Source organism: Microcaecilia unicolor, chromosome 10 (assembly GCF_901765095.1).
Source record: "Microcaecilia unicolor chromosome 10, aMicUni1.1, whole genome shotgun sequence".
NCBI lineage: Eukaryota > Metazoa > Chordata > Amphibia > Gymnophiona > Siphonopidae > Microcaecilia > Microcaecilia unicolor.
Genome location: NC_044040.1, coordinates 30,903,017 through 30,927,635, shown reverse-complemented (window position 1 = coordinate 30,927,635; position 24,619 = coordinate 30,903,017). Strand labels below are relative to the sequence as shown.

At 42.6% G+C, this 24,619-nt stretch overlaps 1 protein-coding gene across 3 annotated transcripts in view; it reads right to left on the bottom strand.

The window, feature by feature from the left end:
• PUS7 (pseudouridine synthase 7) overlaps positions 1 to 24,619 on the bottom strand; it is a 66,275-nt gene that overhangs the window by 27,818 nt on the left and 13,838 nt on the right. For all 3 annotated transcript variants that reach the window (XM_030216036.1, XM_030216037.1, XM_030216038.1), the window contains exons 6-8: positions 17,618 to 17,729; positions 13,070 to 13,147; positions 9,823 to 9,951 (exon numbers count right to left, since the gene is read on the bottom strand). In XM_030216036.1, the coding sequence (XP_030071896.1) occupies positions 9,823 to 9,951; positions 13,070 to 13,147; positions 17,618 to 17,729 (319 nt within the window). The remainder of the gene's footprint in view (positions 1 to 9,822; positions 9,952 to 13,069; positions 13,148 to 17,617; positions 17,730 to 24,619) is intronic.

The following is a 24,619-nucleotide window of genomic DNA, read 5'->3' as shown; positions in this document are numbered from 1 at the left end:
CCTTCAAAAGTAGTTATTTCATTTAATTATACTACTGAAATACATTAGAGAACCAATGTACATGCTACAGGGAAACTGGATCAAGATGGGCTGCTACGGACTCCTACACAGACACCAGAATCCTTCACCTCAGAGGCAAATGTAGAACATGACTCTTACCTGATACAAAACAGGGAACCACAAAAAACATGTAGACAAAAACTGAAAGCAGAGATACCGTACTCTGCATGTCGTGCAACACCAGAGAAATATAAAGAAATGAATGTCCTCCTGTACAGTGCAAAATAAAGCTGACAGATGTAAATTCTCAACACTGATGTAATTCAATCAACAAACTGAAAAAAACCCATAATTTTTCCTACCTTTGTAGTCTGGTGATTTTATTAGTCCAATCTTCTTGTTTGGTTCTGTTTTCCTCTGCGTGTGCTCTTAACTCTGTTTCCAGGGTTTCCTTTCCATTTGCTATTTCTTTTCTCATCTCCTGCCCTATGTCTGCTTGACACTGATCTTTCACGTTCAGTTTTTTTAAATTTCTCTGCCCGTTTCTCAAATCTATCTTGCTTTCCCTCTCCCTTCCCTTCATGTTCAGCCTGTCTCCCTTCTTCCTTTACTTTCTCTTCAGGTTCAGCCTGTCTCCCCTCTTCCCATTATGTTCAGCCCGTCTCCCCTCTTCCCATTATGTTCAGCCCGTCTCCCCTCTTCCCTTCTCCATTATGTTCAGCCCGTCTCCCCTCTTCCCCTTCCTTCACGTTCAGCCTGTCTCCCTCTTCCCTTCCCATTATGTTCAGCCTGTCTTCCCTTCCATTTATGTATAGCATGTCTCCCCTCTTTCCTACCCTATATGTGCAACATTTCACTAATTTTCCTCTGTGGTATTGTCTCTCCTCACAGGTCCTGGCACCTCTCTCCTCCTCCCCACCTCCTCCTCAGTCCAGCACTTCTTTCCCTCTCCATGCTGACTGTCCTCCGTGCTCACCTCATTGAATCTCTCTTCCCTGTCCAGCACCTCTTTCCCTCCTTGCTGCCCCTGATGCAGCACCTCTCTTCCTCCTTGCCCCCCATGTAGAACTGCTCTCTCTCATTCTCAAAGTCCCCCAAGCCCCAGTCCAGCACCCCTCCCTCATTCTTAAACCCCCAGCCCCAGACCAATAACTTTCCCTCATTCTCAAACCTCCAGTCTCAGTGTCTCCCGCTCACACTCAAACCCCCAGCCTCAGACCAGCACCTCTCCCTCATTCTCACACTCCCCCAGCTCCAGTCCAGCACCTCGTCCTTATTCTCAAACTCTGCACCCCTGCATCCCACCTTCCAACTTTGTCTTTAAGGTTTCCCATGACAGGCCCCGCAGCTTCCCTTCTCTAGTGTCCTGCCCCCCTTCTGACGCAATTTCCTTTTTGACCCAGCAGGGCAGGACACAGTTGAGGGAGAGAAGTTATCAGAGGGGGCGGAAGACCTCAGTTATAATGTATTTATTTATGAACATTTATACCCCACTTTTGTCTGAGTTCGAAGGCAGGATGTAGGGTGGGGGGTTTGGGATTGAGGGAAGAGGTGCCAGATCATGGACAGGAAGGAGAGGGGGAGATATACTGTACTGGGTAGAGTGTGAGAGATGGCAGACCACAGGGAGGGAACTAGTCCCTGAATGCGTATGAAGGGTGCTTGGTATGTGAGGGCAGCCAAATGCGTGTTGACTTGCCAGGTCCCACCCCCACAGGAAGAGAACAGCACATCAGGGGGGTGGGACCCAACAGACAAGGACAGAGCAGGTCAAAAACAGAACTGCACTCTTTTTTAATTGCTTTTAGTATCTGTGAAATCCGTGGTTTACCCAGGCCCCCACGGCACACTTGGGAGAGCTGCCATAGCCGCGGTACTGGTTGAAAAACGCTGATCTAGAGGAATGTCAAGATCTGTAGACCATTTGTGTTTCAGTTTCTCCAAGTTATTCCCCAACAATGCCCGCTGAAGGGCCTTATGTAAGCCAGAAACAGAAACACCCTGCACTAGAATCCTATAGAAAAACTCCTTCAATTTAGCCCCCATTCCTTGTCAAAGAACACCTTCAGTCAAGGAATTAACAGCTTAAGCTGGCAACAGGCAAACTTGTTGCCCCATTGAACTTCCAGATGTTGTTAGAGATCCGCAAAAGGGAGAACACATAGTCCGTGCTCAAGATGTGTTTCATCCTAGTAATACCATGACCAATCTAAAAAGACAGCATTATCCATCCCAGGTTCAAAGTTCGCCTTCCCTTGAATAGGAAGCTGATCTCTAAGCGTAGGGTCTCCCCCCCCACAACAACCTAACACATTCCACCCCCCCCCCCCCCACTGCACTGATTTAAGAAGCACACTACACCTAAACTGCACTGGGATCTGAGCGACCAGAACATGAAGCAAAAACATTGTTATAGGGAGCAAACCTCCATTTCCAATGGAGTAAAACGATGTTTCAGATAGCCAATCCCTTAAATGGCCTGGTTATAAAGCTTAAAATCTGGCACACCAAGCCCTCTCCTGGCCCAATGCCCCAACATAAGAGAAAAACGCAGAATCTAGCACCCAGCAGCATCTATTGAGCATTCAGTCGAGAGAAGCCAAATCTGTTTGTTTTAAGGTAATAGGAAGGGTTTGCAATAAATGCAGCCACCTAGGGAAAATAACCATATGGATAAGAGGGAAAGAGGGAGGCCCTTCCAGCTTTCCAATTGATGTTGGGTAGCCTCCAATGTTAATGGAACATTAATAGAGCATAAGACCAACACATTCATAGAAAGCTGAACGCTCAGACACTTAAACGAGGTCACCGCCCACTGCAATGGAAAACAATCACCCCACAAGGCCTTAATCTGTTCCAACGAAGGTAGAGCCTCCGACTTATGAAGATTTAAGCCAAGTCCCGCATAATCCCCAAATTCATGAAGAGATCACAGGGTTGTATACAGTGGTGTAGCAAGTGGGGGGTGCTCCCTGCCAGCTCCCCCCCCCCGGGTGCAGCACAATGACACCCTCCCCCGATCCAGTGCCTACCCTCCTCAGCTCCCTCCAACCAGCTGAGCACCCTACCTTTAAAGAAATTTCGGAAGCCGTGGAGAGGCGAGGCGCAGCGCCTCGCGCCTGCAAGTAAAAGAAGTGTGGATCGTCATCGGGCCTTCCCTCACGCTGTCTGTCCCGCCCTCCGCTGACGCAACTTCCTATTTCCGCAAGGGCGGGATAGACAGCGTGAGGGAAGGCCCGATGATTATCCTCGCTTCTTTTACTTGCAGGCGCTTCTTTTACTTGCCTCTCCACGGCTTCCGAAATTTCTTTAAAGGTAGGGTGCTCAGCTGGTTGGAGGGAGCTGAGGAAGGTAGGCACTGGGTCGGGTCGGGGGGGGGGGGGCTCATCGTGCTGCACCCGGGGGGGAAGGGGTGCAACGGTGAACCGCCCCGGGTGGCAGCCCTCCTTGCTACGCCACTGGTTGTATACTATATATTCAAAAATAGCTCTTTGTTGTTCCTGTTAACAGTCTATTTATATCACCTGCTTAATACACATATTTGCAAATCCTCGAAAACATGCCTTTTCTGTTTACATTGTTCCACCAAAGTACCAAATGTCCATTTTTAATACAATTTTTATGCTCTGCCAACCTTACACATAATTTCCTTTTGGTTTTCCCAACATATACCGTGTTTCCCCGAATATAAGACACTGTCTTATATATTTTTTTAAATTTGAAATTGTTTATTGAACACAACATAATGGAAAAAATACACTGTTTGCCAGAACAGCCAACCGACTGCTCTGACATGTCCAGCAAATAAAATCCAACATCAACTGTAAATCACAATCTTTTTTGATAATTTTCTCCCTACCCACCCACCCTCCCACCCAAATCAACTCCCCCCCCCCCCTGCTCCCCCCTTATTCCCTCTTGGCAAAATCTCCTATACAGGTAATTCACTACTCCATAATCGTTCTATTTGAGACCATTCTTTCGCATCTGGCTTATATCTGCCTTGTCTTTTGTCAGTCAATTGTTCTAGGCCCACAATGTTCTTGATTCTCATTGTCCAGTCTGTGATTGTAGGTCCCAGTCTTTGTTTCCAATGGGCTGCTATCTCCAGCTTGGCGGCTGCCAACCCCAGTCTTTTAAGCCTCTTCTGCCACTTCTGGCCCCTTTTATTTCCCCATCCCAACAAACACCACGTAGGTTCTACCGGGAACTGTGTGTCCAATATGCGCGTCAAATGCATAGCAATTTCCACCCAAAAAGTCTGTATAAGAGGACATGACCACCAGACATGTAAGAAATTTCCTATTTCTGCTTCACACCTCCAACATCGATTAGATACCATAGGATACATTCGCTTTAGCCTATCGGGTGTGTAATACCATCTACTTAAAACTTTATATGCATTTTCTTTAATTAGTACACACACCGATGCTTTTTTCACCTCTAAACACATCCTCTCCCACTCCTTCACACTCATTTCCATATTTAAATCACGTTCCCATGCATTCATATAGGGCAATTTGAGCATCTTCTCTCCCCTAATGTATTTATATAACCTTGAAATTCCTTTCCTCCCACCTTCCAGGGTCACCCAAATATTTTCCAATTGCTCCTTTTCCCTCGGGTCCGATGTCAACCACCCCTGTCCCGTCATGAAATGTCTAACCTGTATGTATGCAAAATAATCTGATTCTGGTAAATCAAACTTCCTCTTTAATGTCTTAAAGTCTCGCATTACCCCATCCGACATAAGATCCCTAAATCTCCGCAGGCCCTTTCGGTTCCACTCACGAAATACCCCCCCCTCTTGTCCTGCGTGGAACTCATCTTCATGGGTTATATGCGCCAAAGTAGAGGTTTTCACCCCCTTCCGGAATTTATTTTTTAATACATCCCAGGTATGTTGCAGGTGTGACACAAAGGGACTACTATTCCCCTGAGGTAAACTGCACATCCGTCCGGACCCCCATACTCCTTTCTCCAAATTACCCCTTGGAACCAGGCTTTGCTCTAAGGTCGCCACTGGTGATCTATCTCCTTTACTCCACTCCGCCACTTGTTTCAATTGGGCTGCTTGGTAGTACCATATTAAGTTGGGTAGTCCTCTTCCCCCTTCCTCTACTCCCTTCCACATAATTCTTTTCGAAGTTCTTGCTCTCTTACCCCCCCATACAAACCGGGAAATATCTGATTGTAATTTATTCAAAACCACTGGTGGAACTTCCAAAGGCAACGTTTGGAAAAGAAACAACATTCGCGGGACCAAGTTCATCTTAACCACCGCTATCCTGCCCCACCAGGACAGCAGCCCATTCTTCCATCGACTCATGTCTGTGCGCAGTTCCCTAAATAGGGGATCGTAATTTAATCCATATAACTTTGTTAGGTCCCTAGGAATCCAAATGCCCAGATATTTAAAGTTCTCCCGAGCTTGCCTGAAGGGAAATTTTTCCAACATAGCTTCGGTATCTGAAGGGGGCCCCACCACTCCCAACACCTCTGATTTATCATAATTGACTTTAAATCCAGACATTTCCCCAAAAACTTTGATCTCTTTGCAGATGTTTGTTAACGACACCTCTGGGTGACTCACGTAAAAAAGAATGTCGTCTGCAAACAGAGCTATTTTATGTTCCCTATCCCCCACACAGAGGCCCTTTATTTGAGCTGTCTCCCGAACCTTCTGTGCAAGAGGCTCGATCGCAATGGCAAAAAGCAAGGGAGAGAGGGGGCAGCCCTGTCTGGTACCCCTTTGTATCTGCACTTGATCTGAATACCCTCCATTCGCCTTTATCCTGGCCACAGGTCTCGCATACAATCCCCTTAGCCATGATATGATCCCTGGCCCAAATCCCATAGCTTTTAATACCTCCCACAGGTAAATCCACTCAACCCGATCAAAGGCCTTTTCTGCGTCAGTTGTTAACAGCACCAAAGCCTCCTCCCTATTTTGGCCCTCCCAAACAATATTTAGGGTTCTCCTTATGTTATCAGCTACTTGTCTCTTAGGTATAAAACCTGCTTGATCCGTGTGGATTAACTGAGGGAGAAATTTATTAATCCTCTCTGCCATTACCTTGGCTAATATTTTAATATCTATATTTATGAGAGAAATTGGCCTATATGAACCACATATTGTTGGGTCTCGCCCAGGTTTGGGAAGAACTGAAATCCCCGCCTCATACATGCTCCTCGGTAGGGTCCCTGATTTGAAGCATTCATTCCCTACCCGCACTAATAGTGGCCTTAGCTCCTGTCCCAGTATCTTATAGAATTTAGCCGTGTACCCGTCAAGTCCAGGTGCTTTACCCCCTTTCAAGCCCTTAATAATTTTATCTATCTCATCTGCCGTTATGGGTTTGTCCAGGGACTCCCTCTGTTGCTCAGTTAGGCTACTTAATCCTATCCCACCTAGATATTCTTGAATCTTCTCCACTGTAATTTTCGCTTCTGATGAGTAAAGAGCTGCATAATATCGGGCAAATTGTTCCCTAATTTCTTTGTCCTGATACATCAAACCGTCTCCCGCTCCCTTTATTTTAGTTATAGTGTTTCCCACTACCCTTTGCCGCAAATTGCGTGCCAACATCCTGCCAGCTTTATTGCTGAATTCAAAAAATTTTTGTTTTATTAACTTTCTATGGTATTCCATCTGTCTAATTTGTATTTGTTGTAGCTCTGCCCTGCATTCTCGCAGCTCCCTTATCGCTTCAGGACATCGCCCTCCCTGATGTTGGGCTTCCAAAAAAGCCAATCTTTGTCGTACCCTCAATTCCTGGACTTGACCCTCTTTTTTCCGTTGACTACCTTTCTTAATCAAATGACCTCTTACCACCACCTTCAAGGCGTCCCATAGGGTCCCATCCGTTACATCCCCTGTATCATTGTCCTCCATATATTCCCATATCACCCTTCGAATTTCCCCACATGCCTCTGCAGAATCAAGTAAGGATTCATTTAATCTCCAAAATGTTTGTCCCCGTTCTCTCCCCAATCCCTTCCATGAGATCCATATAGGGGCATGGTCCGAGGTATGTATGCTCCCAATATCAGAGTCCCGAACCTTACCCCATAAGTTGCGGGATCCCCAGATTGTATCTATCCGTGTGTATGAGCGCTGCGCATGTGAGTAGAAGGAGTAGGTCCGCTGTCCGGGGTGTTGCATTCTCCAGACATCGATTAAATCTAGCTCCTTAACCAGTCTTAGTAATTTAGACGTATTAGCCTGTCTACCACCCTTCCTGCCCTTAGAGTAGTCAAGATCTGTTAATGCCCAATTGAAATCTCCCCCTAAAATTACATTGCCCGTCACAAATTGGAGTAAATCTAACCTTAGGGTCTCAAAGAATGCCCCCTGTCCCTCATTGGGTGCATAGATATTCACCAAAGTAATTAGCTGGTTATTGATCTTACCTTTAACCGCAATGCACCTGCCCTGTTTTTCTGAATAAGTCTGTTCATGAACAAAAGGGACCGTATCTTTTATATAGATTGCAAGACCTCCTTTTTTCCCCCCTCTAGGGTCCGCCAAAAAGTAGCTCTTCCCCAAATTCTTATATTGTATTAACCGCTCATCCTTCTTTTGAATGTGTGTCTCCTGCAACATACTGATATCCCATTGCATTTTACGAATTTCCCTGTTTATGATACTTCTTTTTTCTGGAGTATTCATGCCATTTACATTCCATGAACCAACTGTTATCCCTCCCACCTCCCCTTCCCTCCCCTGTCCCACCCCCCTCCCCGAAAATCCCCTCGTCTGTTCACTAGCCTTAACTGCCAGTGATATCCCTAAGGAAGTGTCGTTCCGATGGGTTCCCTTTCCATTCTTTATCCCCAACATACCCCATCGCTCATCAACATACATCATTCTTTTCCCCATTCATGCTCCCACATATCCCCTATATGCCAAAACCTTTTGTAAATCTTAACAGTAAGTCCCTGGTTGTAGAAGTGTTTTTACTCAGCTTTAACTCCGGGCCATTGCCCTCCAGCATTTTTTCCTTTTCAGGTGCCTGCAGCCGTTTCAGTCTCACTGTCCACACGTGGTGGACTCTTGTTAGTTCTTCCTCCAGCCCGTGTGATCCAGCCCCCCTTACTATTAGGGGGCCTGTCTTTGCTGAAATTCTGGGAAGCCTCAGGTATCTCCGGCAGGTCCATACATCCAAGTGCAGCCAGAATCTTCCATGCTCCCTCAGGTTGCAAGATTTTCTTTGTCTGGCTTCCCACTGTTAGCAACAAACCCTTAGGATATATCCATCTGTAGCGCAGACCCGCTTTTTGCAGGTATCTCGTAATATCCTTAAAATCTCGTCTCTTTTGCAGAGTAGATCTCGCCAGGTCCTGAAAAATTTGCACTTGGACATTGCGCCATTTGATTTCTCCCAATGCACGTGCTTTTCTCCACACCGCTTCCTTCACCTGGAACTCATGGAAGCATGCCACGATGTCTCGAGGGAAATCCCCCCGCTGCGGCCCCAAGCTCCGATGAGCTCTATCAATTTTTATTGCAGGCCGTTCTAATCCTTCTTCAGGATCCGCTCCCTGCTCCAAAATAAAGTCACAAATCTCTCGCACCACTTTCTCCGCTTCCCTGAATTGCATTTCCTCAGGGATGCCTTTAATTCTCAAGTTACACCGCCGCGAGCGGTTCTCCAAGTCTTCCAAACGTTGCTCCATGAGTTTTCTTTCTTGCTGTTCTTTAAAAGCACTCTTCCTCAAAGTTTGCAGTTCTCCCGCCATCGTTTCAATCCGCTCCTCCGTCTCTACCATTCGGCCGCCCATATCTTTCACTTCTTCGCGGAGTTCCGTAACTGCAGCTTGAATGCTTTTCCTAGTATTAATCATCTCTGTTTTAAGTTCTTTAAACCATCGTATAATTTCGCTCCGCTCTACTTCAATCTCACCAGCGACTTGCTCCTCGTTTTCATTATCAGACTCCATTTCGTCCGGCGCCATTTTTGCTCCACGCGGGGGAAGTGGTGTTTTCGCCTTACTCGCTACTCTCGGCGATTCCCCTGCATATTTAAATTTTGCCAATTTCTTTTTGGCCGCCATTTACTATAGCTGCTTTGCTTCTTCTTTTGCGGGGAATCCCTCGCGCTTTATCGGGGTTTCTCACACTTTTTTAATCCGTAACCCGCGGAGCTCTACAACCAGGCTACCGGCTACATCGGTGACGTCACTTCCTCCTCAAGACACTGTCTTATATTAATTTTCCCTCCCCAAGTCCCGCTAGGTCTTATTTTCAGGGGAGGTCTTATTTTTTTTCAGGGAAACATCGGGGTCGCCCCCCCCAACCGAGGTCACCGGGCCCCCCCTCCACCCGCCCTCCGTCGCTCCCAACCTGAAATGCCTCCTTTCACCTTCCTTCGCAAGTTCGGAGCAAGCAGCAGCAGGGCAGACCTCTCCTTCCTTCTGTGCCTCGCCTTCGCCTGTTACGTTACGTCAGGCGAGGGCGGAACACGGAAGGAAGGAGTGGCCTGCCCTGCTGCTGCTTGCTCCAAACTTGCGAAGGAAGGTGAAAGGAGGCGTTTCAGGTACTGGTAGTTCCGGGAGCGGTGGAGGGGGGGGGGGGCGGCGATGGCAGCCTTTGTCCGGCTCTCGGCGGCACTGCTTCAGGTAGGTCTTACTTTTGGGGGATGCCTTATAATACAAATTTGTAGCAAAACTCCGGTAGGCCTTATTTTCGGAGTAGGTCTTATTTTCGGGGAAACACGGTAGTAGTTTACATGGGCAAACAACAACATATTTTTCACTTACACAATGCATAACGGGGCCCCCCCCACACACACATGAGAATCTATAACAGAGGCTCTTTACCTGAGGACTACCGTGAAGAGATTTCCTTGCAGTTCTCCCAGTTTCAGTGGCCACTTCTTGTAGCTGAAGTTTCCGAGTTTGAAGTTCATTAAACAGTTGTTTAAATGAGCAAGTCTTTGTGCGGTGATTCTATAAACAAAATGTATAGCGTATGTGACAACAGTCAGTTCTACATTCTCCTGTTCCTACCAAAAAGCAAAATTAGAGCAAAAGGAGTTCATTGAACCTAACTTTACATTTCTGTGGTTTGCAAAATGTTCTCAGGACTCCCCAGCTCCAACTAGCTAAGAAACAAGTGTAAACCAAGTCTAAACGGAAAGGGACTAGAGGCCCAAGCAAAACGATTCAACGGACTGTGCACAAAGACATCTGTGTGGAAAATAAATATATGCTCTATTATAAATACAAAATGCACTGAAAGGCTTCAGCTGGCAATCATTTTGCTTGTCTTATAAGTTATACCCTACTCAGCTGCATGTCACGTAGTGTACACAGATGAGGAAAACCTATCTGTACCGTACTTCAGTTTAGTACTGGTTAGTTGTCTTTGGCACTTCAGAACATCTTTCAATGCAGAAGAGACAAGCTGTGAGGCAAGGTCTGAACTGTATCTTAAATGCTTTGCACCATTTAACCGATCTCAGTTATTTAAAAAATTTTTTTACAGACCCTTCCGAGCCTAAGTAAAGCTACTCAAAGCAGTGTAACTATACTAAACATATGAACATACACATCTCTATATAGAAAACGCACCTCCAACATTCTAATGAAGCCTCCCATAAGTCCAAACATTCTAAATCTATGGTGGTGTAGATCAAAGTTTGCCCATGAGTGTTTGCCCTGTAAGGGAAGGGATGCTACTTTAGCTATCATAAGAGGGGGTGGGGAGAGGGGGGGCAAAGGGGAAGAGAGGAGTAGGAGGGGGGGGGAACACACTCACTCTCTCACACTCATTGTGTCTCACATACGCACTCGCACACAGTCATTCTGAAACACACACACTCACTCACAGATACACAACCACACAGACACAATCTCTCTCTGACACACAATCGCACAGTCACTCTCTCTCTCTTTCACACAGTCACTCTCACACACACACTCACTCACTCAAACATACACACTACGAGGAAAACCTGGCTAGCGCCCGTTTCATTTGTTTCGGAAACGGGCCTTTTTTACTAGTGGTAAATAAAACCCCAAAACTATAAAAAAAAAAGTGTACATAAAACAAATACAGTGAACTGTATATAAAAGTAGAAAAAAAACAAACACTGTGAAACAAAAAAACAAAACCCCAACTAATAATTAGCAGGAAATAACCCAAAGGAACATATTTGACTCCACACAGGGTAAATCTATGTAACCCACATTGAGCTTGCAAATAGGTGGGAGAATGTGGGATACAAATGCAATAAATAAATAAATAAATAGACACTTCAAGGGAAGAGCCAGGCTTTCATCTTTTTGTGATGGCACAGGAAGCTTTGTTCTAGCTTAATATCTACAGGGAGTTCATCTGAAAGTACAAGGAGCCACCACAGAGAAAACTCACTTAGGGGCCCTTTTACTAAACTGCATTATTGTGTGCATAGGGCCAGATTCTATATATGGCGTAAAAAAAACCCCCACGCTTTGTGCTATTCTATCAATCTTGCCTAAAATTAGGCGTGGTTTATAGAATACACATAGCAGCCATCACGCAACTAAAATTTAGATGCAGCCATTTACACCAACTAAAACCACATCCTATTTTTGTAACACTGCATGTAAATTTTCAGAGTGCCCTATGAGGAAAGGCTAAAGCGGCTAGGGCTCTACAGCTTGGAGAAAAGGCGGCTAAGGGGAGATATGATAGAGGTGTATAAAATAATGAGTGGAGTTGAATGGGTAGACGTGAAGCGTCTGTTTACGCTTTCCAAAAATACTAGGACTAGAGGGCATGCGATGAAGCTACAAAGTAGTAAATTTAAAACGAATTGGAGAAAATCTTTTCTTCACTCAACGTGTAATTAAACTCTGAAATTCGTTGCCAGAGAATGTGGTAAAGGCAGTTAGCTTAACAGAGTTTAAAAAAGGTTTGGACGACTTCCTAAAGGAAAAGGCCATAGACCATTATTAAATTGGACTTGGGGAAAATCCACTATTTCTGGAACAAGCAGTATAAAATATTTTGTACATTTTTGGGATCTTGCCTGGTATTTGTGACCTGGATTGGCCACTGTTGGAAACAGGATGCTGAGCTTGATGGACCTTTGGTCTGTCCCAGTATGGCAATACTTATGTACTTATGTATGTATGACCCCTTTTGTGAACTATGCATTAGAATTTACATGCACCACTTTACAGAATAAGCTTAGAAAGTTGCGTGCATAAATTCTAAATAGTGCCAATTAGTGCTGATAATTGCTTGAGGGGTCAATTATCAGCACTGATTAGCTTGTTAAACAATTAAGTTGCGCTACAAATTGGCTAGCATGCAGATTTGGACACAAAACTTTAGTCTCTGTTTATAGAATCTGAGGGGTTAATGTAGAAAAAAGTCTTACTACAAAATGCTTTAACGCTTTAAATTGCCTGTCAGTGTGTGCTGACTCCATGTTATCTTTTGGGTTTCTTTTCTTATTTTTCAGGAGGCAACATGTCATGGACTGGGTGGACATGGAAGCTTGCATTAGCACATGCTAAGTGGATAATGCAAACTTATTATTTAGGAGACACTAAGTGCTCACTTGAATATTTTTGCAGGTCTCACATGTTTAAAGGAGAAATTAGTGTGGGATCCGCAAAACTTAAAAAGCCCCATTTTTGGACCACATTAACAATGGGATTAGTGTGCGGGAAAGTCCAGAATTAAAATGTGCTAAGCCTATTTTTAATGCATTTTAGTAAAAGGGCCCCTTATTTATTTAGCTTTTACAAACTTTAAATGTGGGAACGGATGATGTACCTCAACTGGAGTAAAATTACCACTGTGAAGTATAATATTTCAGTTTTTCTGTTAAATAAAGTGGGCTATTATCACAAAACAAAAAAAAACACACACACAAAATTTTGAACTGTACTTAGAACCCAACTGGAAGCCTGTATAGAAAAAGTCAAGAAGCATATGAAGTTTGCCTGGGCCTACTTAAACCATTTTTGCTTTCAACTTCTGGAATTTGAAAAAGACAGCATTAGCAAGCTGGAAAACACCTACGTACCTCAGCATATCAAATTCTGGAATACTACATACATGAGTACTTACTTTAGAACAGCAATCTCCTGTACTGTAATAGCCCTTTTATCTTTGGTCCCCATATAGGAAAATATGTTTGGCTTAACTCTGTTTTAAGAAGATAAGATGTAAATAGAAAGAATAGTCAGGTTAATAACATTCATGAGGATTTCAATAATTACAACTCCAATGGTTTGTGCACTATAGACAAAAAGGAAGTAGTAAACAGAGAATTCAGGATCATATAGAGGCTCATTTTCAAAGCACACATGTTAAAATGGGACAATGTCTCCCACATTCCATAAACGGTGATTAAAGGTGTACACGCAAATCAGTGCACATGGCCTTTGTGCATGCAACTTGTTTAACTTGGCTAATCAGTGCCAATGATTGACCACTAACAAGCAATTATTGGTACTAATTGGCGCTAATTAGAATGTACACACATTCTTTTTCTTTAATTGACCTACGATTCAGGGGTTTTATTTCCTTATTCTTGGATCTCACTCTCTTCTTTTGTGGTTTGATGAACACTATAATTTCTTGTTAATTTGGAGAAAATGGATATTATATTTTTCTTTTTCCTTTTTGTATTTTGCCAAGATGTGTCTTGCTTTTCAAGTGTTTATGCTTAATTATCTAAAATGCTAATAAATAAATAAAAAAAAAAAAAAAAGAATTAACACAAACAACTTTCTAAGTGTATTATGTAAAGTGGTGCGCGTAAATTCTAATGCGCACATCACAAAACAGGGCATGGCCAATGGAGGGACAGGGGCCATCCTAAAATGTACACGCACTGTTACAGAATATGCACAATCTGTGCCTAAATAAGACGTGGGCATTTACAGCAGGTTTTAGTTGGTGTTAAATGGCTGTGCCTAAATTTTAGTCGTAGTATGGCCGCTAAGTGTAATCTATGTGAGTTTTATAGAATAGTGTTGTGTGTTTTTTTCGGCACCATATACAGAATCTGGTCCTGTCTGTGTAAAAGAAGGCAAGCCCAAGGCAGAGGAAATGATCTGCCCTTACCTCCTATTCATCCTTCATTTTGTAAAATAAGTAGGTATATTTGACTGCCCCTATCGGACCGACCGTTCACTTGTCTATTAGATTGTAAGCTCTTTGAGCAGGGACTGTCTCTCTTTGTTAAATTGTACAGCGCTGCGTAACCCTAGTAGCGCTCTAGAAATGTTAAGTAGTAGTATTTACACCAGCTACGGAGCAGGGTAAATGTGTATGTTGTAATTTGCACATTATTGGAGCTGGTTCTGAGCCTATTTTATAAAGGCCCATAGGTGTCTATGCAGTTTTTATAAAATAGGATTAAAATAGGAACCTTTTTGGACTCCTCATATAGGCAACCTGTTATAAAAACTGCCTTTAAATCCCTCAGTTGTCTTGCTGATTCAGTTCTTACGCACTGCTACATATCCAACAGGGTCCAACATAAGAAGTGACAGAGAGATCAAATACCCTACTGGGAATGGCAAAGATAACAGGGCATGAAGGAAGCGTGTTCAAAGAACCCAAATTATTCCAGAATTACATTCATCTATTTTATTTCATCTCACATTTGTGGAGCAGAATCAAAATGGTAAACTTGGGAAGTTACACACCCCTCTAAAAGTAAGATATTATAAAGAGAATACATAGGAAATTGATGTGGAAGTCGGTGGACCTGGGAGGGAGGGGGGTGCCCAATTTGGAATGGTACTTTTGGGCTGCACAGGTAAAGTTTGTGGTGGCATGGAGTCAGGAGCCTCCATCGGTGGTGGCTAGTTTAGACCAAGAGATGGTGCAGGGTTATAAGTTGAAGTCGGTTATATGGGCTTCATTAGAACCGAGGGTATATGGCCAAATGACAACGAATCCATTTGTGAACCATCTGTTGACCTTGTGGGCTTCTTTCAGAACCAGGTTCTGGATAAAGAGGAAAACTTCCACAATGGCAGGTATAGGTTGGGAACCGGCTTTTCAAGTGGGAATGGGCCACCAGGTTGCAGGGTGGTGGGAAGAGGAGGGGTTGATTTGTTTTAGGGATCTTCTGGATGATGGGGAGTTAAGACCCTTAGAGGAGATCCGGGAACAGTGTGGGGGAGGTGCGGGAGATACTTATTTTTATATACAAGTCAAGCATTATATGAGCCAACAAGGGTGGTTGAAAAGGGACCCGGGAGAATACGAGGAACTTGAAAATTTGTGGGGATCATTGGGGAAAATGAGAAGAGTTATATCTATGTTGTACAAATTGATCAGAGGTAGATCTTTTGAGAAATGTGCTTATATGATAAAATGGGAACAGGATCTGCAAAGGGAATTTACAGTAAATGAGTGGAAGGCTATAGTAATAGAAGTCAAAAAAGCCTCGAATTGTGTGTTGTTAAAAGAAAATGCTTTTAAGATATTGTCGCGGTGGTATTACACCCCGCATCGACTACATGCTATGTTCTCCTCGGCATCCTCACTGTGTTGGAGGTGTGGAGATGAGGAGGGGACTTTTTTGCATATTTGGTGGTCGTGCCGGACTTTACAAACATTCTGGAAGACAGTAACGACAAAAATTTCAGAAAGTACGAATAAGCCGTTTCAATGTACGCCGCATTGGTGTCTTTTGGGTCTCGGTAACAGAAGAGGAACTAAATGGCAGAGGCGCCTAAAGAGGATTTGTTTAACAGCGGCTAAGAGTGTCATTGCAATGCACTGGAAGAAACAGATGGCTCCCTCAGAGCTGGACTGGACTCTGAAACTTTCCCTGGTCGGGGAATTGGAGCAACTAACGGACAAAAGAATGGGAAGGTACAGCCCATCTTCTGAACTGTGGTCTCGATTTAAGCGATTAACCCAATAAGGACAGTTGACATAGAGCTGGGAGGGGGAGGAGGGGGGGAAATGTGGGAGAAAAATGAAGAAGTTTACATTGTTGTATTGTAATGATGCTCAATAAAATATTCAAACATTAAAAAAAAAAAAAAAGATATTATAAAGAGAACATAAGAAAAGCCATATTGGGTCAGACTAATGGTCCATCTAGCCCAGTATCCTGTTTCCAGCAGTGGCCAAGCCAGGTCATAAATACCTGGCAGAAACCCAAATAACAAGCCAATTACTGGCTTTTTAACAAGCAATTATTGGCACTAATTAGATATAACTGGGTATTATGTGCCTAAAGTTAGGCACAAGATCCGCGCCTAAAATTTACAGGCGGCCCAAAAAAGGGAGCGTGGAAATGGGAGGGTCATGGGCATTTCAGGGCAGATCGGGGGGTGTGGTTTTGAGTTATGTGCATAATTATAGAGTAATGGTGCTCCATGCAAACATTTAGGTACAGGCACCTGCACCACATTTCATTGGTGCAAATGGCAGTACCAAAATTTACACACGACCTCTCTGCTTAAGAATTAATTCTACAAAATGCGTTGAACTTTAGGAACAGCCTATAGAAGACCACTTAAGCGGGTTTTTTCAGCGCTGATTTTTTAGGCACCATTTATAGAATCTAGTCCTATATGTTTATTAAATGCTCAAATAAGTACATACAAAACCCCTTCCGCATCCTACCCTCTATGATCTCTTCCCCCCCCCCAACATCCCTCTCCCCACTACTTTCCCCTTATCCCCCCCCCCCCCCCCTTAAGGTTCACCTCAGCAGTAAATGTCAAACCCACTTCCAGGCACTTCAGGGCACCTGGAAAACACAAAATGCCCCCCCCCCCCCCCCCCCCCCCCCCAGAATCAACCCCGTACATCAAGAAAAACAAAACAACAAAATCCAACAACCCCAATTCATTGAAACTAAGGCCAATGTTCACTCTGGTAACAGATTCCATCAGGTACTGCAGAAAATTTGCTGGATTAAAGAATAATCTCTCACTTTCCCAAAACATTTCTCCTAGAGTTTTCTGCTAACAAACAGCTGGAGTTACTAATGCGCACTATTCCACTGGCGCACACTGTCATTAATGTGCACTACATTGCCGCAGGTCCCATTTTAGGCAATGGAATTAGGGGGTCCTTTTACTAAGCTGCGCCTAACACAGCAAAAAAAATGGAGTACAGCGGGATGCGTGCAGGTATTCTACGGTAACATCAAAATCTGCACGTGCTAATTGCGTGCAAAAATTTTTTCTAATTCTTTTTTGATGGGGCATGTTGGGCATGGAGAATAGGTGTTTCTGCATTAACTGTTAATGCATCTACATTGCCGTGTGCTAACTGGTTAGCACACAGATATCGTATGAGCCCTTTCCGCCACAAAATAGGTGGTGGTAAGTGCTCACGTGGTAATTAAAAAAAAAAAAGTGGCCACATGCTAATGCCAACGTTAGCGTGCAGCCATTAATGCAAAAAATACACACACTACAAAAAAAAGGCTTTTACAGCTGTGGTAAAAATGGTCCTAGCACGCGTGAAATATCTGCATAAGGACGTGCTAAAGACCGCTTTTTACTGCAGCTTAGTAAAAGGATCTCTTAGCTACTAATAATGTGCGCTGACGTAACTCTAGCTGTCACCTTGCTGTTTAAGATACATCACATAACACTGGCGTAGGATATGAAATTCCCACACAATACTAACCGTAAAAATTTGGATAGTACATTAATAGCATCCATAGTATCTTTGTTCTCCTTGTAGAGTATAAAATGGCAATAACTTCCCCGTGCTTTCGGCCAGGAGTGCTTTCTTGGTGCTTTAAAACAAAAAGAAAACAGGTGCAAAATATCAAACTTCCAATATATTACTTAGCAATAATTTTTCCTCGGGGAACCAGTCCATTTAGTTTTAATTCCATTCTCCATGCTTAAAGGAAGAGAATAAACTAAAAATGGCCTGTTAGTACTGGTTCCAACTTATCTCAGGAAAATGAGAGAATGTTTGAGCAAATTCATGTTTTTAAATAATGTTACAGGGTTTGCATGTCTCTTTCATGTAATCAATTTTCCTTTTAACAACCATTAGATTAAAATCACGCTGATTCTTTTCAAAATTAGCTTGTGCTGTTTTAACACTATTCAAAGGGGACTGGGTGGCATTTCATTATATGTACATGAAATGCCAACATATCTTACCTGTGGCTGTTCTGACCTCTGTCCGAATGTACAGCATTAAGAGCACAAAAGAGCAATGTTTAATTTATACTGTCTTAAGAGTTTATCATGCACACGCTTGGATGGGTATTCATGTGTGTAGCATCAATGGCATCCAATAGCTAGGTGGTGAATAGCAGCAATTTAGACATGGACAAAATGAACTTGGGCAGCAAGGAACCATGATCAAGTGGAAAAAGAAAATCTGCTTCAGATGCATGGAAAACGTGAAGTGGAAAGAATGTATTTAGGACAGGTACCATATCTACATCTTGCAAAGCTTTCTAGTTTAGTGCCACTCAAGTGGGCACAAGGATTCATTATCAATGTGCCTGCTCATGTTAAGATAGATGACAGAGGGGCTCATTTTCAAAGCACTTAGCCTTACAAAGTTCCATAGTAACCTATAGAACTTTGGAAGGCTAAGTGCTTTGAAAATATGCCTCAGAGTGATCTTGGATAATGAATTATACCCCTCAATGATTTTGATATTAACACAGGAAACACTGGGTCTATAATCCAGAGAACAGAACATTTAAAGCTATTAGCCACTGTTCAAAGAAAAATATTTTATACTGTCCTAGTAATCTGACATTCTACACCTCTGCTTAAAAAAAAAATCCCTAGGGACTTCAGCATGTAGAACAGCATTTTATGAACTTAAACGGGCTCTTATATAATGTATAGGGGTGTATGGACCTACAAAAATCAGAGCACACACACACATGGGGGTAATTTTACAAAAGCATTTTCTAGTTCTAAAGGGAGGTGCAATAAATTATTTATCAAATATCTTCTGTGTGCAAAGCATGTTTTACATGCAGAAATGGGCTCTTACATGTGTGTATTTGGCTGTGCAATTTTATCAGTATAAAAACATATAAGAACAGCCATACTGGGTCAGACCAATGGTCCATCTAGCCCAGTATCCTGCTTCCAACAGTGGCCAATCCAGGTCACAATTACCTGGCAGAATCCCAGTTAGTAGAAACATTCTGTGCTACCAATCCCGAGGCAAGCAGCGGCTTCCCCCATATGCATATTTATACATGCGCTGCGCATAGGTATTCAAGGGTGTAGTTTGAGTGGAGTGGGGTTGAGTTGCAATGTAGAAGCATCAAACATATAAATGGCGAGTGACCGTACTCACCTGCAAATGCGCAATAGAGACTTCCCTCTCTGTCCCACCCCCGCGTCAATACGTGATGACGGGGGCGGGACACTTTCTTCAGATGTAAATTTGTATGACATTTTTGCAGTACTGAGGGGTTAGTGTAGAAATCTATTTTATGAAGCTATGTAAGTCATACAAGCGGAGAAGCTTCTCGTACGATGGCCCAAGAAAATGAACTAATGTAGGTTTAGTGAATCTGTTCAAATACTTTTTGATGTGCTAGTATAGTGTTTACCTGAAATTTTGAGAAAACGTTTTAATTAGCCTTTATATAACCATAGGCACCTTTCTGGACTTCATACAGGCTCCTGTTTTAAAGTTAGTCCCCACTCACCCAGTTTTATGGGATATACATCTAGGCATTCCTGAGAGAATAGGTGGAGCAGGGGAAGGATTGGCACTTACACCCAAAGATCATAACAAACATTCATAAATGTCTAGTCTTTCTGGAAGATATACACACACAAATTACCCCTGCCTAAGAGCAAGTGTCACAGTGTGCACCTACTTTCCCTTGAAAGCAATGTTACAAAAGTACATATGTTGCCTTTATAAAACACATACAACATATGTGCCTTTCCTGCCTAGGCACTCTGTTATAAAATTACCCACCACATGCGTGGTTTCCTAAGGCTTCAGTATAGCCTGCACAGGAGGGCATGAACTACATTGCTTGAGACTCCTCGCAGTGACCACTGAACTTTACATACTCAAGCAAGGAATAGCCCAAGGATCCTAGCTCCGATTAGCAAGAAAAAGGACATGATTGCTAAAACAGAATGAAACTGCTAGAAACTTTAAAAAAACACACATATCAAGAATGGTGGCCACTGTATAAAGATAAGCAGATGACCAATCTGTAGGCTGAATTTTCAGACTGCCTCATATTTTAAGAAGCACCGATGAATATCCATTTAAATACAGACAGTTATTTGCACAGTCCAACAAATGGATAAAGTTATCCAGATAGTGATGAATATGGGTGCTATAGGCAAACAACTTTGGCCTTGCTGCCAAGGCGCCTGGCTCTAAATTTTGAAATAAAATGCAATTAATGCCAACATCATTTGGAATATCAACCTCTAGGTGGATGGTTCACTGGGCCAGGTCTTGGGACTAGAGTTCCCCTACAAGTCAAGTCATTAGAATTAACCACTAGGTATATTCCAAATGGCAAAACCACAAACAGAGAAAAACCCAGCTTAAAGCCTCGTTGTTATTTTATAACCCAACAGCCTTCTGCATTTCAAATCCAGTTTCTTAAGAAAAACGTGTGAGATGAGGCATGGATAAATGGATAATGAAATATCAGGGACACAAAGGATATGCAAAAAAATATTGTAAATATAACACTGTGGTTCTTAAATCTTACCTATACAAAGCTTATTTTTTCTGAGAAACTTGGCTAATCAGGCATGAAAAATATGTTATCAAAATGATTTACTACTATTTCAATGTCTGTTGAAATTAGAATCATCTTATAAATTTTAACTACAAGTGTTAATAAAATATGGCATACAGATTTCCAGCTAGAGCTGCTGACCTTATCTTAAGATGTACTAGTAAAAAAGATTAATAAAATCTATGTTTATGCAGGGCAAGGTAAAAAAAAAATGTTAAAATGGGTAAGAATGAGAAAAGTTAGAGACTTACTACTATAAAAAAAATGGTCAACATGCAAACTGCATTACAACTGACAAACACAGAGCATGCAAACAGACCTGAGTACCTTCAAACGCAAAACACGCTGTATTTCATCTACACATAGAATGCAAATTAGACAGAAAGAGGTGAAAACTAATGCGTTTGAAAGTCTTTCTAACCCCACTTTTTATACAAGAAAGCAAGGTAAGGGTGGTGAAGGTAGCTCATAACCAGTCATTTGAAGCAAATTTTAATTATCTACAACTCTTTTTGAGGCAACCTGGGGATGCGATGGGATGGAATAAAGAGCTACTGATGAGGAATGAGCCATTTTAAAACATTGGAAAATATATTTAATAAAGGGGGGGGGGGGCTGTATTAATACATGCCTTATGTCAGTATTGCATAATGAGTTCCATGTAGGAATGAAAGTAGGGGCTAATTAAAAATTCAACATTTCAAATTAGTTTACATTTAAGAGCAATCTTTCTGAAATGAGAAAGATATTCAGAAATTAAAAATGGGATGCTGGGAGGGACAGGATTTCTGTATACAGCTTGCTAATGTGCAATAAATTAGTGCTTATCAATCCTTTTGTGGCCATGATCCCAAGATCATAGCCAAACAAAACTGTGTAACCCCCCCACTCCCCACATGCAAAATGATGATGCACCTACGAGAACCCATTCAGGTTGCAACCCCAATTGCGAGTTTTGTGACTCCATTTGGGGTGCTGACCCAGTTTGGGAAGCTCTGCAATAAATCCTCTAAAAGAGAGGCTGTACCATGTTGTTTCTCAAACAGATCCAAACTTCTGCTATACCTCTCCCCTGGCTGGAAGTTTGCTGGTGCCTCCTTTGCTCTGGCATTTTATTCCTACAAGCTCATTTTTCAAAAAGCCTCCATTTTCCTAGCACACATATCCTTAAATGGCTCACATAATGTCATCTTACACTCCTACAGGAATCAAAGCAATACTAAACTGTGGGTGTCACAAGGAAGTGCTCAGCTCTCATTCAGAAAGGGGACATGAAGAAGATTCCAGAAGAAAGGAGATATTCAGTGGATTAAAAAAGGTAACAAAAAAAGACAGTTTAGAAAGAGGGAAAATACTACCTCCCCATCCCCTTAAAAGGTTGCCTTTTCTTTAATTTTCTTTATTGGGATTTATTAACTGCCTTTATGAAGAGAAATTCACCCAAGGCAGTGAACATGTTCATTCCTTCTACAATCTTGTGTGAAAAACTGGTTTACCTGCTCTATTAGTATTCTTCAAACTAAGTTTCAGAACCAATTGTAATTAAAATAAAATATTAAATGGTCTACTAAACAGGAGTGCATTTTGGAACACTTAACAAATTAAAAAAATTACATTTCAGAGTACAACACTTAAAATATACAAAACAACATGAGGTGAGTTAGATATATGCAAAAATCACCCAAGTATACAATAAGGTTAGTTATTCTATACTTGGGTGATTTTAACACTTAAAAATATAACAAAAATGCGTGGGATAAACCCAAAGGAATCCTATTTAGAAAGAATGGATCCAAAGATGCTTAGCAGAGATTAGGACGCAACACCAGTAATTGGGAAGCAAAGCTAGTACAGTCTGTGCTCTGATCGTAGCTGGACAGATTCAGCTTCAGAAGCTGGAGAACAAGGACAGTGCTGAGCAGACTTCTACGATCTATGCCCTGAAAATGGCAAGGACAAACAAGACCAGGTATACATATGAAGTATCACATACCATACCTAATGAGTTTATCTTGTTGGGCAGACTGGATGGACCATACAGATCTTTATCTGCCATCATCTACAGAAATGTAGTATATTCTACAGTGCTACCTACAAACAGCTATCAAACATTGCAGCACATGGAACTTGCCTGAAAAGACCACCAGATTACAACTTTCACCTCTGAAGGATGCCTTACACTGCACAGCATGGAGGAAATTTACAACAAAAATATTGCTGTGAGAAGAACCATGTCCATCGTTCTGGAGAGATTATTCAATCAGGCATGCTGCATTTACATAGAAAGGGATGCTTTTATCAATCTACCAGTATAACTAATTTGACTACACACTCATGATCTCTCCAAAAAGCTACCTATAGTCAGGAGAACATGGAAGACTCATTGAGTTCAGGTTCTGTTTGCTCACTAACCTTTTAGAACTTCAGCAAGTCAGTTTGGGGGTAATTTTGCAAAGTATTTTCCTAGTCCAAACCATATTTTACCCACAGAAAGTTATTCTAAAGTAAGCATGGGGAAATACATGTATATAAATATGCATGCCGGCAAGAGCACTCTATTTTTATGTAGTCTGAATGCAGACATTCCCAGGTGTGGTGTCTGAATGGAGCTAGGGCAGAGCTGAGATGTATGCACATACTTTATGAATTATGTGTCCTGTCCACACCAGACGAATATAATTATGCTTGCCTCAAAGCAGGTGTGACATTGTGTAAGGCATTTGTCCACTACTGGTTATAGTTCTTGAAGCCTAAGAACGTAAGAATAGCCACACTGGGTCAGACCAATGGTGCATCTAGCCCAGTATCTTGTTTCCAACAGTGGCCAATTCAGGCAGAAACCCAATTAGTAGCAACATTTCATGCTACCAATCCCGGGGCAAGCAGTGGCATCCCCATAAGTACATAAGCACCGCCATACTGGGAAAAGACCATGAGGCTTATTTTCAAAGCACTTAGCCTCCCAAAGTTCCATAGAAACCTATGGAACTTAGCCTCCCAAAGTGCTTTGAAAATATGCCTCCAAGGGTCCATCAAGCCCAGCATCCTGTCTCCGACAGCGGCCAATCCAAGCTTCAAGAACCCGGCAACCCCCCCCCCCCTAAAAACAAAAAAATTTATAATGTTCAATGGACTTTTCCCTCAGGAATCTGTCCAACCCCCCCTTTAAATTCTGTAAGGCCAGCTGCTGTCACTACACTTCCCCATGTTCATGTGTACTGTATTGGCTTATTTTATAAAGGTCCATACAGTTACCACTTATGTGGCCTTTATAAAACAGGCATGTAGTTGACATTTTTATTGGTGCTGTGTTATAAAATTACACCTTGCATACCACAGGCCTCACTTATGTCAACTGTTAGCACCATGTCCTGTCCATTTACAACTTCAAAAGTAATCATAAAAGAATGCACAACAAAAGTGGAAGCCACGCTTTCTGCTCCAGGGACAGCTGTATGCTACTGTTCTTTTGAGTAGGGTTTTTTTTTTTTTCAGATGAAACTAATTACATATATAAACATTACTTTAACAAAACCAATGTCAGATTCTTTAATTCTGACCCTTCCTGATCGTCTCCTTAGTCCATCATAATACGAATAACCACTCAGGGCCTAAGGATTTCCTTCCTTTTTATCCTACCACCTTCTTTCCCTCCGTTCCAGACCACATGGCTTGGCAGCGGCAGGAATCCTTGGCAGCACAAGGGCTGAAGGGGTGCATCCTTTGAGGTCCACTTTGATACCACTCATTAGCTATGACATACTGGCAGCCACCTTTTCCCCCTTCTCCAAGCTAGGGTACACTCCCCCTCTGTAGCATGGCCAGATCTGACTAATCTTGAATGGGGGATTCAAATCCAGATCCTCAGTGCTGAAACACTATGGTCCAAGCCAGGTCACCAACCCTCAGTTATGTCA